General features: G+C 63.9%; 2 protein-coding genes across 10 annotated transcripts in view; one reads left to right on the forward strand and one right to left on the reverse strand.

The window, feature by feature from the left end:
* Nucleotides 1-11,190, forward strand: part of ZDHHC8 (zinc finger DHHC-type palmitoyltransferase 8) — a 16,781-nt gene extending 5,591 nt beyond the window's left edge. The window contains exons 2-12 of one of the 4 annotated variants that reach the window (XR_008622640.2): nt 2,424-2,545; nt 2,708-2,865; nt 2,950-3,122; nt 3,345-3,447; nt 3,847-3,938; nt 4,102-4,243; nt 4,448-4,568; nt 4,652-4,761; nt 5,981-6,981; nt 10,205-10,472; nt 10,827-11,190. Coding sequence is in view for 3 of the 4 variants with exons in the window: in XM_055105893.2 (XP_054961868.2) it covers nt 2,424-2,545; nt 2,708-2,865; nt 2,950-3,122; nt 3,345-3,447; nt 3,847-3,938; nt 4,102-4,243; nt 4,448-4,568; nt 4,652-4,761; nt 5,981-6,981; nt 10,205-10,415 (2,233 nt within the window). In the remaining variant the exon portion in view is untranslated. Of the gene's footprint in view, nt 1-2,423; nt 2,546-2,707; nt 2,866-2,949; nt 3,123-3,344; nt 3,448-3,846; nt 3,939-4,101; nt 4,244-4,447; nt 4,569-4,651; nt 4,762-5,980; nt 6,982-8,414; nt 9,637-10,204 lie in introns of those variants that run through there. The other 3 variants (XM_055105893.2, XM_063603459.1, XM_055105894.3) reach the window with 3 other exon arrangements.
* Nucleotides 11,140-14,462, reverse strand: CCDC188 (coiled-coil domain containing 188). 6 transcript variants are annotated; one of them, XM_055105899.2, is made up of 9 exons: nt 13,610-14,462; nt 13,323-13,430; nt 13,135-13,239; nt 12,907-12,963; nt 12,764-12,823; nt 12,595-12,659; nt 12,370-12,427; nt 12,058-12,107; nt 11,140-11,983 (listed from the first exon to the last, which is right to left on the reverse strand). In XM_055105899.2, the coding sequence occupies exons 1-9, from the start codon at nt 14,126-14,128 to the stop codon at nt 11,797-11,799; spliced, it is 1,209 nt and encodes a 402-aa protein (XP_054961874.1). In that variant the 5' UTR covers nt 14,129-14,462; the 3' UTR covers nt 11,140-11,796. The 6 variants fall into 6 exon arrangements, with proteins under 6 accessions (XP_054961874.1, XP_063459532.1, XP_063459530.1 ...); XM_063603462.1 differs by lacking the exon at nt 13,135-13,239 and having other exon boundaries at nt 11,326-11,983; XM_063603460.1 differs by lacking the exon at nt 12,058-12,107 and having other exon boundaries at nt 11,326-11,983.
* Nucleotides 14,463-15,499: the final 1,037 nt, after the last annotated feature.

Here is a 15,499-nt window from a genome sequence, read left to right on the forward strand (position 1 = left end):
TGTGTTTATGTGTGTACATGCCTGTATATTTGTGTGTGTGCACACATACCCATGCACATGTGCCCTGGAGCATGTTTGTGTGTGTGTCCATGTCTTCACACATGTGTCTGTAGGTGCCTGCGTGTGCTCCTCATCTTCTCTCCCACTGAGCCCTGAGAGCTCTGGGCCCTGGTGGGTTGGCCTGTGAGCTGGTCCCTGTTAGGCAGGATCTGACCTTGGGGACTACAGAGAGGACAGTTGCCTCACTCTGGAGGACTGGAGGGGTGGGCAGCAGCTCAGGTCCCAGTCAGAGAACCCACAACAAGCCTCCCCAACCCCTGGATTAGGGCCCATATGGGCCCTCACAGGCATGCGGCAGGTACCCGCACTGGGCAGGAGGGACCCAGTCACACTGCAGATTTCCCAAAGTAGCCCCACGGCTGCAAGGCTGCTGTCCAGCCCGCCTGGTGTCGGGGAGGCCAGGCTCAGGGAGGACACAGCAGTACCGCCTGCTTGGGCTGGCAGGGAGCTCAAGTCAGCATGGGGTTCAGGCCCTGCCTGCCTGATGGGCAAACACACCCCCAAGGCCCCCGTTAGGGCCAGGAGGCAGGCTGGCAGCCAGTGCAAGTGCAGAGGGGCCCCGAGGCTTCCATCCTGAGGTCAGCACTGGGAAGACAGAGGCTGCCTCCTTGCAGCCCGAGGGTTGACCAATGGCACTCGCCGCATCCCTTCCCAGAGCAGGCCAGCCCCACGGGCACCATGAGGGCCTGCGTTTGGTTTAATGCTCCGCTGTCAACATCTTGAAATTCTCTGTAATTTTTAAATAAGGGGCCCACAGTTTCATTTTGCACAGACTATGTAGCCAGCCTTCCCCAGAAGGCTCGTGGAGAGCTCCACAGGCCCTGCCTCTCCCTGGGGGGGCTGCTTACCTGCCTGTGCCCATCTTGTTGGGCCGACCCTGCCTTAGGGGCCTGTGGTCCTGGCTGAATGGCGTTGCATTGGAGGCCAGGCACATGTTTGAGTGCTGCCTGTGTGCCAGGCAGGGCTGGGGAGGGTGGAAGGAAGCCTGGGGGCTGAGCCACTGGGCAGGGACAGGGAGAGCCCTCCCAGCAGAGGGAGCTGTGGCCGCAGCTGTGTCCTCACCCTGGTGTCTACCTCCACGGGCTGGGCCCTGGACAAGAGGAAGGGTAACTTGGGCTCCCGGCCCCGCCGAGGATGGCTGTCGTGGGAAGCAGAGTCTTTAAATAGCCTCTTGCTTTCCACTAAAAATAGTGAAGCTCTGCTGCCGTGGAGGTGGTTGCTGGGGCGGCGGGGCTGGCTCTTGGCCAGGCGGGCGTGGGTGCAGCAGCGTGGCCACGTGCGCTGGAGTGGTAGGCAGCGCGTGGGCCCCATCCACTGCTAGTGGCCACAGAGGTCAGGGCTGCTGTGGGGGATCCCCACTAGCCCCCCGACTATGCAGAGGGCCTGGGTGCAGGGAGGGACGCAAACCCCTGTGTTCCTGTCCCTGCTGCTTGTCACAGCAGCTGTCTCAGGATGCGCAGGGGAGAGACAAGGAGCCTGAGGCCAGAGGGGCTTCTTGGAAGCTGAGTGGGTGGATTTAGGAACCCGCTGCAGGCCGTGTGGCCCGAGGACCGGCAAGTCTCTTCAGAGGGGACTCGGGCCAGGCCCGTTAAGGGCTGAGGAAGGCGCCTTTCAGGAAGGTGTGTGAGGGCACACCTTATAGGGAAGCTGCAGAGGGCAGCCTGGAGTCCTGGAAAGCTTCCCGGAAGAGGGGGTGGCCTTGGAGCCAAGTGCTGATGGCTGGGAAGATGGGAAGTGGTGGGGGGTGTTGTGCATTTCTAGAGTCCCTAAGTGTTCTACTTTGTCATCTGGGGAGGGAGGTGACAAACTAAAAAGAAGGGGCTGTCTGGATGGGGATGTGCCTGACTGGGAAGAGTAGGGGAGACATGCCCCATGCACTTACTGACCAAGGACTGGGGCTCCCCACACCCTAGAATCTGCCTGGTGAGAGGCCCCACTGGGCCAGGGACAGGCCTGGATGAGGCATCGTGGCGCATTTTCCATCTGGGGCTCCCACCTCCAGCCTGTGTACCGCCCCCGCCCCCCACCCCGCCCCAGTCATGGAGCCTAGGTCGCTGGAATGGGGTGACCTTAGGTCTGTGGGCCTCTGAGACGGCTGCCCTGAGAGGTTGCCGGGTCAGGGCACGGGTAGCCCACATGCTGTACTGATACGCACAGCCTCTGGCCGTTACTCGAAGGAGCGATGTGGCTGAGGTTTCTTGGCAGGGCTGTGGCAGCCTCCCCACTGCCTCTGAGCTCTGAGGGTGACCTTGCAGGCCCAGCCTGCCGCACCACATAGCTCTGCCCCTGCATCCGCTCTGCACCCCCAGACTCCACGCTCTGCACCCCCAGACTCCACTCTCTGCCCCCACTGTCTACTGCAGGTGCCCGTGGTTGACGCGAGCTGTGTCCCCAGCTGTTCCCGTCTACAATGGCATCATCTTCCTCTTTGTCCTGGCCAACTTCAGCATGGCCACTTTCATGGACCCTGGTGTTTTCCCCCGAGGTAGGGCCCTGTGCTGCGGCAGCTCCTCTCACTTTCACTAGAGTGTGAGTGGCTAACTTGAGACAGCCTTAGGGATTCCTGGTGGGTGGGCTGGACTTGGGGGAGGGATTCACCTGCCAGGAAAGTCAACTTCCTGCTCACTGCCTGGCTCCTGGTCTGTAGCGGATGAGGATGAGGACAAGGAGGACGACTTCCGGGCTCCGCTGTACAAGAACGTGGATGTGCGAGGTATCCAGGTCCGCATGAAGTGGTGCGCCACGTGCCACTTCTACCGCCCGCCGCGCTGCTCCCACTGCAGCGTCTGTGACAACTGTGTAGAGGTGACCGCCCTGCTGCCCCGCGCTCCCCCAGCCCTGTGCCACATCCCTGCCTGCCATGTGCCCTGATGCACTGCTCCCGCCCAGGACTTTGACCACCACTGCCCCTGGGTCAACAACTGCATCGGGCGTCGAAACTATCGCTACTTCTTCCTGTTCCTGCTGTCACTCAGTGCACACATGGTGGGCGTCGTGGCCTTCGGCCTGGTCTATGTGCTGAACCACGCTGAGGGGCTGGGAGCCGCGCACACCACCATCACGTATCCTTGGTTCCTGTGGGCCTCATTGCAGAGGCGATGTGGACCGGGGACACGTTCACCAGGGAGATTGAGCCTCAGAAGGCTTGGTTCCTGCCCAGGGATCCCCAATGGGCAGGTGGCCGTCCCTAGGTCGGGAGGGGGTTTGTCCACAGGCGCCTGCTCTGTGCTGCTGCGATGGGGTCTGCGGTGTCCTGGCCTGCACCGTTGGCCTTAACGGGCTAGCATGGCTGTCATGTGTGTGGCCGGCCTCTTCTTCATCCCTGTCATTGGCCTCACTGGCTTCCATGTGGTGCTGGTCACTCGGGGGCGCACCACCAACGAGCAGGTGCAGACCCCATGGGGGATGGGTGGCCCCAAAGGGCCGAGAGAGTTGGGGCTGCATGGGGACAGGGTGGGGGCTGGGGCACCCTTGCCTGAGGTAGCTTGTGCAGCTGTGTTGAGACGAGGCTCCAACTCTGAGACCCCCATGTGGGGCCACGCCTGCCCCGTCCCCTGCGCACATCCTGCCTGTGGACACTGTGGCCACCAGTGACCCAGAAATCCCACAGCTCCCTGCAAGTTCAGGCTGGGTAACCTATGTGAGGGGCAGCCCTGGGCTGATCCCATCTAAGCCACTTCCCGCAAGTATCAGCTTCTAAGGAACCCCAGCTCCCTTGCCCAGCCCCCTGCCCACCCTGGCCTGGACCTTGGGAGGCCAGGCTGGCTGAGGGTCCTGCATCCACAGGTGACTGGGAAGTTCCGCGGGGGTGTGAACCCTTTCACCCGAGGCTGCTGTGGGAATGTGGAGCATGTGCTGTGTAGCCCCCTGGCGCCCCGGTGAGGCCCGGCCTGGGCAGGGTGGAGGGGGGCCTCTGCTGGGTGTGGGGCGGGCAGCCTTAGACCCTCTTGGTCCGTTTTGGCTCTTGCCAGGTATGGCCAGCCCTGCCCTTGTGTGTTTGTGGCAGGTGGGCTGGCTACTGACCCCTGTGCCCTGGTGCAGGTACGTGGTGGAGCCACCCCGGCTGCCGCTCGCGGTGAGTTTGAAGCCGCCTTTCCTTAGGCCTGAACTCCTGGACCGAGCTGCACCGCTCAAGGTCAAGCTTAGTGACAACGGGCTGAAGGCTGGCCTGGGCCGTAGCAAGGTGGGCGCCTGGGCTTAGGGATGGGCTGGCAGTCAGGCCCTTGGATGGGGAAACAGGCAGGTTGGTGGGGGCCTAGAAGAGGTGGATGGGGCAGACAGAGCCGTAGACAGATTCTGGGGAGGGGGCTAGGTCCCAGGCTGAATCCCTAGTGAAGCCCTGCCCCTCATCCAAGCCCCACACACCACTGACCCCGCTCCCTCCCAGTCCAAGGGCAGCCTGGACCGGCTGGATGAGAAGCCACTGGACTTGGGGCCACCACTGCCCCCCAAGATAGAGGCTGGCACGTTCAGCAGTGACCTGCAGACCCCGCGCCCAGGCAGTGCTGGTGAGGTTGGGGCAGCCACACCTAGGGAGGGATATGGGTTGACCCTCCTCTGACCTCAGTCTGACAGTGGTCTGCATCCCCAGAGAGTGCCCTGTCAGTGCAGAGGACCAGCCCCCCGACACCTGCCATGTACAAGTTTAGGCCGGCTTTCCCCACGGGTCCCAAGGTGCCCTTCTGTGGACCAGGCGAGCAGGTAAGGAGGCCTAGCCTGCCCCCTGGCAGGCCTTGTCCCCCAGGCCCACCTCCAGGAGCTCGCCCCACAGCCTTCACCCCGTGAAGGCCCCACCTCCAGAGCTCCATCTCTCCAGCAGAGGCCACATCCCCTGAGGCCACACCCCTCAGGGCTCTGCCTGGGTCACCAAGGGCCTTGTGTGACTGGTAGGACCCTGTCTGTGTGCACCCAGAGCTGGGACCCACAGAGGGGAGCAGGGTGTCCTGGGAGGGGCTGGCGTGGGCCATCCAGGCTTGGCGTCTGTCCCTTGGCCAGCATTGCCCTAGGCCAGGTGGGCGGCTGCCCCCAGGAGCACTGTGTACCAGGATGCCTGGAATTCCACCATTAGTCACTCTGTAAGGCCCACGGGAAGACTTTGGAAGAATTTGAGACGTGCTTGAGAAAGCACATTTCTCTTCCCTGAGTTGCATGAGTGCTCTGTGGTCACTGGAATGGTGGGCAGTGCGGGGCGGTCTGTGCAGTGATCAGGAACACCAAACAGTCCCAGGGTGCCATCCCTCCTTCTGGGCCACCCCGAGAGGCAGGCCTGTGACTGGGCCCTGTGCACCTAGACCAGCCCCATCCCCGGGGACCTCTCCCCTCAGGATTGATGTCTTTCCTGGAGAGAGTCACTGGGTGAAGCAGTGAGTCTGAGCCTCCTTGGCCAAGGGTCTGAGTCTGCAGGCATGTAGGGGCCGTGCCTCGCAGGAGGAGGCATCCCTGTTTGGAGATGAGGGCTCTGGGTATGTCATCTTCCTGGGACTCCTGGGTCCAGTGGGGGATTGGGTCTGGTTGGCCAAGTGCATTGAGCCCACATTTGCCCTGATCCACTTCTGGCTTTGTGGTTCCTGAGGCTCTTGTCCCAAGCCCAAGCCCATGCCTATGTGCCTGTCACAGGGGCTAGACGAGGCTCCTCCTCCCTCTGGCTGCCCTGAGCGGTGGGCCCCTGGGGCTGCATGGCTCCAAGGGCAGAGCCCCAGGTGTCTGCAATAGCCAGCTGTGGCCTCCCTCCTGTTGCAGAGCCCCTGCCCCTCAGCCGTGGATGCTCAGGGACAGGGCCATGGGTCACTGTGTGGCTCTTATGGCTCCTTGAGGCCCAGTTCCTGAGGCCACGGTGCCATGTGTGGCCCCCGTGGGTGCTGACTGGCGGCTGCAGGCGGGGTGGCAGGTGGGCAGTGGTGAGAATGCCTTCTCCCTACAGGTTCCAGGCCCTGATTCCCTGACCCTGGGGGACGACAGCATACGTAGCCTGGACTTTGTGTCCGAGCCGAGCCTGGACCTCCCTGACTATGGGCCAGGGGGCCTGCACGCAGCCTACCCGCCATCCCCACCGCTCAGCGCCTCTGATGCCTTCTCGGGCGCTTTGCGCTCCCTGAGCCTCAAGGCCTCGAGCCGGCGGGGCGGGGATCACGTGGCCCTGCAGCCCCTGCGCTCTGAGGGTGGGCCCCCCACGCCCCACCGTAGCATTTTTGCCCCCCATGCACTGCCCAACCGCAACGGCAGCCTGTCCTATGACAGCCTGCTCAATCCTGGCTCGCCTGGTGGCCACGCCTGCCCTGCCCACCCAGCAGTTGGCATGGCCGGATACCACTCACCCTACCTGCATCCTGGGGCAACGGGCGACCCGCCACGGCCCCTACCCCGCAGCTTCAGCCCCGTGCTGGGCCCCCGCCCCCGGGAGCCCTCGCCTGTGCGCTACGACAACCTGTCCAGGACCATCATGGCATCCATCCAGGAGCGCAAGGACAGGGAGGAGCGTGAGCGCCTGCTGCGCTCCCAGGCCGACTCACTCTTCGGCGACTCAGGCGTCTATGACGCTCCCAGCTCCTACAGCCTGCAGCAGGCCAGTGTGCTGTCCGAGGGCCCCCGAGGTCCCGCGCTGCGCTATGGCTCCAGAGACGACCTTGTGGCCGGGCCCGGCTTCGGCGGCGCCCGCAACCCTGCCCTGCAGACGTCACTGTCCTCGCTGTCCAGCTCCGTGAGCCGTGCACCGCGGACGTCGTCCTCTTCCCTGCAGGCTGATCAGGCCAGCAGCAACGCCCCGGGGCCCCGGCCCAGCAGTGGCTCACACAGGTCACCCTCACGCCAGGGCCTGCCCTCCCCGCCCGGCACTCCCCACTCACCATCCTACGCGGGCCCCAAAGCTGTCGCCTTCATCCACACGGACCTCCCAGAGCCACCGCCCTCGCTGACCGTGCAGAGGTGGGTGCCGGGAGGTGCGGGTGGGCTTCCTGGCACAGGGCAGCTGTCCAGCCGTCTGCAGGGCCCCTCTTGGCTGGGCACTCATAGGTCATCCCAGGGGCCTGAGTTTTTCTCTGGGGATGGGACCGGGAGGATGCGCCTCACCCTGCCTTGAAGGCCTTGGCTAGCCCGTGTAGCCCAGCTCTAAGGATGTCCTGGGCATGCTCTGGGGACAGGGTATGAGAATTTGTGTCCTGAGCCCGACGACTCGTTCTTCTAGAGCTGGCACAGACCCAGCATGTGGGAGGCCATGGGGCTTTCTCTTTGGGGCCAGTATCATGTGGCAGCCTGGGCCTCCTTTAGGCTGTGGCTCTGGCTTCCTGGGTCACAGTGGCCCTGTCCACCCAGGGCTCTCCCTGGGCCTGCTTGGCTGCATCTCTAGGAGGCTGGGGCTGAGGACGTTACCTCGCAGCAGAATGTGCCACCCTGGTGGCCGGGCCCTGGCCCTCCCTGTAGGACATAGTTCTAGGAAGCAGGGGCTTCCCTGCTCGTAGTGGGGAAGCTGAGGACTGGAGAAAGCAGGCTGGCTCCAGGCACCCGGCAGGTTGGTGACTGAGAAAGCGGGGTCAGCTGGCTCACAGGCCCAGGCCCAGGTAGGAGAGCTGCACACCTGCTGGGGCCAGGACCCACGCCGCGGACGCATGGTGTCCTCACGGCATCTGTCGCCCTGTCCGGGCCTGGAAACCTCAAGCACAGGCGCAGTTGTTTCCCGTCGGCAGATGCAGCCCCAGAGGGAGAGCCCAGCCCAGCCCAGGCCACTTGGCCACAAAGAGGCTGAGGGCACAGCAGTCCAGCCCTGAGCGGGTCTCCTCTACCCCACAGGGTGGGACCTGTTCAGCTTTTGTGGAGTTGGGGAGGAGGCTGCCATTGGGTGTGATGAATGGGGAGCACGAGACCTAGAAGTGGGCAGCATTGCAGCCAGGCAGGGATCGCAGCCCGGGGACAAAGGGCTCTCGCCTCAAGAAGGTTTAAGCAGCAAAGATACAGCTGCTGTTGGTCAGCGCTGGTGGGCAGGAGGGCAGCCCCTAGTTTTCCTGAGAGAGAGCAGGAATGAGGCCAGGCAGGGGCTCCATTCAGTGCCCACCTGGCTGCCCCATGCTCTCTGTGGCCAGTGCTGGCTAGGAGGGACCCAGGGACTCGGGAGGGTGGTGGCAGTTGTGACGACATCTGTCTGTCCTGTGACAGCACAGCCGCTCCCCAGGCAGGCTCTGCATCCCTCACCTGCTTTCCAGGTGAACCCTCCAAGCCCAGAGGGCAGGGACTGCACGGGGCCCCACAACACGGCTGCAGTAGTCCACGTCCGCGTCGTCTCTGTCTTGCTGCCTCCTCCGTCCTCTGTCCCCGTGTTCGTGTGTTCACCGTGTGCACGTGTGTATGTGCTTGTTTTGATGCAGGGACCACCCTCAGCTGAAGACTCCCCCAAGTAAGCTTAATGGGCAGTCCCCGGGCCTGGCCCGGCTGGGACCTGCCACCGGCCCCCCAGGGCCCTCTGCCAGCCCTACACGGCACACGCTGGTTAAGAAGGTGTCCGGCGTGGGTGGGACCACGTACGAGATCTCGGTGTGAGGACTGACTGCCACACATCCGCCATGGTGCCACGGGGACCAGGACCCCGCAGCGCACCCCCCCTCCCCACCAACTTCTCTGCCCCAGGGACCCGAGGCCACCCCAGCCTGGTGTGGACCCATCGGCGGGAGAGAGTGCCACGCCTCCACAGCTTGCCCCAAGCGCTCTGCCTGCCCGTCCACTCATCTGCCCATGGGGAAGTCGGCTCACTGGGACAAGGGCCACTGGGCTGGTCTGTGTCTGGGCCTGTCCCATGGCTGGGGCAGTGAGGGGGCCCAGTCAGCCTCTTTGGGGCACCCTCTGTCAGCCAGGCTTGGCCCGCTGCCATCACCCAGCACCCCAGATCACCGCCAGGCCAGCCCCCAACGGTCCCCTTACGGACGGGTCCCAGAGATGGACAGAGGCACCCAGGGCCCCCACCGTCCTTCTGACACAGCCTGTGGGCTCCCGGACTGAGTGTCCCCCGCCAGGCTACTCCTAACTAACGCGTTGCCTTTCACGGACCCCGCTGGAAGCTTGTAGCTTGGCAAGGCCGATGCTTCTGCCCTGGCCTGCTCTGGGTGGTGGTGGATAGGTGGACAGACGGCCAGCCAGCCAGCTGTGGCCGGGGGCCCGGCTCCATGTGTCCCGTGTCTGTGTGCTGTGCTGCCGCGCCGTGTCTGATGTGTCAGTGCTCCGGCCGCCGCTGTCCCTTTCATCAAAGCCTTAACCTTTGCTTTATGCTCTTGTGGGAGGCGACGGGGGGCAGGCGGGAGCAGGCACGGGGGTGATGCTGCCACAGGGGGCTGGTGACACCCAGAGCCCCCTCCCCAGCCCTCAGGCCCTCCCTGCCAAACTGGAGAACCCCGCCCCAAGGCATGCCACGTCCGCAGCCCCGGCCTGGCTGCGGTGCTCGTGCCGTGGGAAAGCACACTGGGGAGGGGTCAGTGCTTCCCTTGGTGTCAGGGACCTGAGAGTAAGCACATGACAGCGTCTGCTTGCGTTGTGTCTGTTTTATGTTTTTATATCTACATCTATATATCTATAATTTTATTAAAAAAAAGAAAAAGAGTTATTTTGATTCTTTCCTTGGGCAAGGCCAGGGCTATTGCTGCAGGATCCCGAGTTAGGGGAGGGCAGGGGCCGGGCCCCAGAAGAGGGAGTGGCTGCTGTCTGGTGTGCAGGGGTCGGTGGGTTCCTCAGGGGCATTTCTGCCGACTTGGGCTGAGTCAGAGGCTTGGGAGGAGGGGGCGGCCGATGGTCTGTGGCTGGGAAGTGTGAGGGTCTCTCGCCTTGGGTCTGTGTCAGTTCTGGCAGTGACAGGGTGTTTGGGGGAAAGACTTGGGTCTGCCGCTACCCACAGGGGACTCTCAGGAACCCGAGAGCTTGGGAGATGAAATGGGGGTGCATAGGGGCCACCTGTTGGCTCAGGGCCCTGTGGGGGCCGCTGAACCTGCTGGAACTCTCCTGCCTGCCACATGCCAGGGGCAGGGCTGAGGGAGTGTGAGGGATGCACAGCTGTTCAGGGCTGAGACATCCTGGGCTGGGGCTGTCCCAGCGTGGGAGGCGTGCGGGCTGTAGGGCCCCGAAGCTGACCTCCACCTTTCTGCTTCTCTCTCACGGACGCCGCGGCCCACAGGGGGCGGATTGGCACCTGCACCCGTGGATGGGGGCGGCGTGGCCAGCCTTGGGTGCCTCCTGGGCTGCACCTGTGCCACCTTGGCCGCCCGGAGGACCGCCCACCACTGCGGGCCCCCTGGAGCCAGGCCGCCGGGGCACCCCCACGCGGGGCCATGTGCCGCCTGCACTTGGCTGCCTCCAGTCTTTTCCCCAGCCTCTCGGGGCCCTAGCAGGATGACAAGTAGGCGGCTCTGGGGCCCAGGACAGCCCAGCTGGGGACCCAGGAGGTCAGACTGCAGTGGACCCTGGGGCAGGGCTGGGGGTGGGCTGGGCTCTCTGCTCCACCAGCCACAGCTTGACAGACTCCCAGCCTGCCAGGGCCTGAGACCCTGTGTCCACATGACCTCAGGGAGTCCCCCACCTGCTGCAGGGGGTGCAGCACCCCACAGGGGGCAGTCCCAGAGCTGTGGGGACCGGCACGACCTTTGCCCAGCCTCCCTACCCAACCAAGCACTTTAGACTAAGCCACTTCCTCCTCGGGGAGCCCAGGCCTCCGTGGGTTGGGCTGGGTGGGGGGGGGGTCTCAGGTTGCCCCTGAAGGTCTCTGCACTCCTCCTGCCCTTCCCCTGACACATGAACAGATGCCTTAACTTCCTGGAGCCACCAGCCTGGTGAGCCATTGGCCCCTGCCTGCCACCAAGGTCCTGTGGTCGTGGCCAGCTCCGCCTGGGCCCCATTGGGGCTGCCTGCACCCAGAGACGATGCCGACGGGATCTCAGAGGGCCTGAGGCCCAAGCCCTGTGTCCTCCAGCAGTGGTACGGCCTGCGGCAGGGTGGCACTCCGGCCAGCCCTTCTCAGTCACAGGGTCCCTGTCCCTGGGTCCACCCTGGGCTGTGGCTCTACATCTCCCATTTGGGGACGAGAAAGCCACAAAACCATTCTCTATTGTTCTTAAGGGTACCCCTGCTAATTAATTCCCCAAATAAAATTTTTGGTGTTGATCAGCTCTGTCTACCAATGTGGTCCCCTGGACCGGACAGGGCCCTGGGTTGGGGAGGTGACAGGACCTGGGCAGGGAGGGTGGTGGCCAGGAAGGGAGGGGAGTTGCATGAGGGGCATGAGGTCAGTGGATCAGCAGGTTCAGCGCTGAAAACCTGACCTCTGAGGTCCCTGGGAGGGCCTGGCCCAGGGGGCAAGACCTGAGGACCCCCCAGTCCTTACTGCTGTTGCCTTTCAGTGGAGACCCTCCTAAGACGCCTTGGGGGGTCAGAGCCCCGTGCAGAGGGGCTGCCTTCTGGAGGGCAGGTAGGATGTGGGGTGGGAAGCCGGCCCTGAGCTGGGGTCTCCACCCTGAGGGACCCTCGCTGCAGGATCGCCTGGGCATCCCTCCCCCAATTTCCACAGAGACGTGCTCACCGGCCACTTATGTCATGACTCTATGTCCAGCCACAGGCCCAGCCCTCAGGACAGACCCCACCTCCACCCTTCTCTGCAGCTTCTGGCAAGGATGGTGCACAGTGGTGCCATGTGCAGGGGGCTGGCACGGCCACTGGGCATCCGGGGCAGTGCTGGTCGCCTGGCCGCCTTGCTGGGGCCACTGGGCCTCTGGCCTAGAAGGGCAGGAAGCCGTCCACTTTGAGGCGCAGGAAGGGGTCCAGCAGGGCCCGGAGCTTCCAGACGGTGGCACGGCTCAGCAGGGGCGGCACCAGCCCCTCGAAAAGTGTGGGGTTCACCACGTACACGTAGGCAGCGGTCCAGACCAGCAGGGCGCCCAGCAGCAGCCTCAGGGTCAGCAGCCTGCGGGCGGCGGTGGTCAGGGGCAGGGGCGCGCGGGGGGCCTGGGGGCTGGGCTCTGCCGTGCAGTCACCTACCAGAGCTGGCCTGCCAGGCCCTTGGAGCTTCCCAGCTTTGGCCTCCCTTTCTGTTGGGGAGGGGCTGGATCAGAGCCCACCCCGAGTGTCCAGGCTGAGGGCAGGGATCCCTGGCTTTGGGAAACCCTCCTCAGACAGGGCTCCCCGCACCGCAGCCCTGGCCCCTTCCTCCTGGACAGGCTCCTGCAGCCACTTTTCAGATGCCCCCCGCCCTGGACCTGCCCTCCCGGAGCCCATTTCTCCCTCTCGCCCAAGCAGGGCCCTGAGTGGGGGGCTGGTCTCCAGACCCAGAGTGGGGCGTGGGGGGCTCACCGACATGCTTGCCATCTGCTTCTCCTTCCTGGCTCGAGTGCGGCACTGGGCCCGCTCCCTGCGGGGGCCTCACTGTCAGGACCCCACACCCTCCACCCCCAGCCTGGCACCCACCCCCTGGCTCGGTGCTGTGGAGGTGGGGGGTCAAGGATGGGTCTGCCCTGTCCTGACCAGGACACCTTCCGAGACCCTGCTCAGCCGGCCCGGCCCCTGCCCCCGTGTTACCTGAGAATCTCCAGCTGGATGTCCTCCATCTGGTCCAGCACGCCCCGGATGTCCTTCTTGAGGTTCTGGGGGCCAGAGGAGGTAAGCACAGCAGGCCCCTCGCCCCGCCCTCCGTGGCCTCTCGCCTGCCGGGCCCCGTCCTTCTGGGTGCTGCCCTGTGGGGACCTACCAGGAGCCCGGTGGCCTGGTTGTTCAGGGCCATGTGCATCTCAGCCACGTTGTCCCACACCTAGGGGGAGGTGGGGTCACGCCTGAGGAGCAGGACCCACTGGGTGGGCCCCCAGCACCCCTCCCCCTCAGCCAGGCAGGCACCTCTGTGATGACCATCTTCTTCCTCTCAAAGCACAGGCGGATCTGCTGCAGCTCGTTCTGAGGGTGGGGCCCAGGGTGGGCTTGGGCAGCATCAGCAGGGTGGCCGGTACCTCCCCACCGGGCCCACTGGCCTGCTGCACGAAGACCTCCCTCCCTAATGAACCCCTCAGGCCCACCTGGAGTGCTGTACGAAGCTTCCTCCCCCCACAGCCCCTCCCCCAGGCCCACCTGGGACTGCTGCACGAAAGCCTCTTGCCCCTGGCACAGCTCCCGCCGCAGCAGCTGCAGAGGTGCCCTGTTCCCCGAGGGCTGCGTGCCAGCCGGGTCGGGGGGCTGTGGGAGAGCCCCCACATCAGCCCTAAGACTGTGGGCTAGAGGGGCGTTGGCTGCATGGGGTCCCTGGGCCCTGTACTTACCCAGGCCAGAGCAGTGCAGCTTGAGTGTTCGGGACACAGGGGCAGGAACTGCTGCCCCGGCCCCAGGAGGGCCCCCAGCTGCTCCCGAAGGTCCTGGTTCTGCCTTTTCTGGGGTGGGGGCAGAGAGAGGGGGCTGCCTGTCATGGCCGCTCCTGGGGCTGGGGCTGGGGCTGGGGCAGGGGCAGGGGCGCCAGGTGGTGGGTGGGGCTGGGGCTGGGGCAGGGGTACCAGGCGGTGGGTGGGACTGGGGCTGGGGCTGGGGCTGGGGCGGTGGGTGGGGTGCTCACCAGGCTGTGGTTCTCCTGCTCCAGCTGCAGGAAGGACTGTTCTGCAGAGCCCAGCAGCCCGCACTGAAGCTGGGACAGGGCTACCCTGGGCGAGGCCAGGGCCCCTCCCTCCCGCGACAGGGGTGGGCATGGGCAGGGTCTGGTCCCTGAGCCAATGGATCCCCCCTGCCTGGGAGCCCCCTGGTTCGACCCTGGGTGCAGGGGCCAGCCCCACCCAAGCCCTGCCTCCAGGTCTCCTTGTCTCGGCCCCTCAGTGTCTCTCGCTCTCTGCTCCTGGCTGGACAGAAAGAGCCCGGGAGCCTCGCCCTCCACTGTGGGCCCACTGCCCCCTGCCCCTGGGACTGGGAAAGGTCTCTGGGACTGCACTGAGTGAGCAGAGGAGATGGGGCCCAGGCAGGGCCACCCTACAAATCCCTGGCAGGGCTGGTCCAGGCCTCCTCCATGGCTGCTGGAGGCTGGGGCTGGGGGACACTGGGGGTGGGGGTGGCCGCAGGGGCCCAGGGTTTTCAGCCCCTCCATCCCTCCCTGCAACCCCTTCCTGATCCCAGGTCCAGGCTCTGGCCTGGCCCAACCTGCCACCCTCTTACTGAGGGGGCTGCCCCAGGCAACAGTCACAAAGGCCTGAGTGCAGCCAGGGCGGTCACAATGGGCCCCTCCCACCTGGTCCTGAAGCTGCCCCGCCTGATGACCTCACTGCCTCTGACCCACTGACCCGCCATGCGAGTTTTCTTTCTTTCTTTCTTTTATGGGAAGGGGCATTGCTCTGTCACCCAGGCTGGAGTGCAGTGGCACAAGATGTCTCATTGCAGCCTCCAACTCCTGGGCTCAGGCAATCCTCCCACCTCAGCCTCCCAAGTAGCTAGGACTACAGATGTGTGCAACCATGCCCGGCTAATTTTTAAATTTTTTGTAGAGATAGGGGTCTCGCTATGTTGCCCAGGCTGGTCACAAACTCCTGGCCTCAAGCGATCCTCTTACCTCAATATCTGAAAGTGTTGGGATTACGGATGTGAGCCACTGCACCCAGCCTAGTTATAAAACAGATAATACACACACTCACAGTGTGGATTCAAAAAGTATCAAACAATAAAAACGGTGTCCAAGCTTTTCCCACCTTTATCTCCTGTCCCTGCAGCCAGGAGCTTCCTCTTTAAGCTCCTAGAGGTGGGCTGCCGTCCCCTGCCCCTGGTTCACACGGAAGAGGTCATCCTGTAGCCCAGCTTTGCTTTTCACCTAATATATCGCTGAGGTTTTAAAACATTCTTTTCTAGCTATGTATTGAATATTTACATTATGCCAGATCCAGTACATGCCATTGTTATCCTCTGTTTTTTTTTTTTTTTTTTTTTTGAGACGGAGTCTTGCTCTGTCGCCCAGGCTGCAGTGCGGTGGCGCGATCTCGGCTCACTGCAAGCTCCGCCTCCCAGGTTCACGCCATTCTCCTGCCTCAGCCTCCCGAGTAGCTGGGACTACAGGCGCCCGCCACCACGCCCGGCTAATTTTTTTGTATTTTTAGTAGAGACGGGGTTTCACCGTGTTAGCCAGGATGGTCTCGATCTCCTGACCTCATGATCCGCCCATCTCGGCCTCCCAAAGTGCTGGGATTACAGGCGTGAGCCACCGCGCCTGGCCTGTTATCCTCTGTTTATGGGTGGGAAAGCTGAGGCAGGAAGCCCTTTAGTCACTTGCCGAAGGCCACGCTGTTACCGGTCGGACCGGATTTGGGTGGCGGAAGAGAACTCATCCGACAGTAGGGCCAGATTCACGCCCCAGGCCCGTTCCCTCCTGCTCCCTGGTGCTCCTCACACCATCGGCCCTGCTGCCCCTCACGGCCCCTGAGTCCCTGTGCCCGTGTCCTCCTTCTTGAACCCGTCAGCCGTCAGTTAACCC

Source organism: Pan paniscus, chromosome 23 (assembly GCF_029289425.2).
Source record: "Pan paniscus chromosome 23, NHGRI_mPanPan1-v2.0_pri, whole genome shotgun sequence".
NCBI classification, from domain to species: Eukaryota; Metazoa; Chordata; class Mammalia; order Primates; family Hominidae; genus Pan; species Pan paniscus.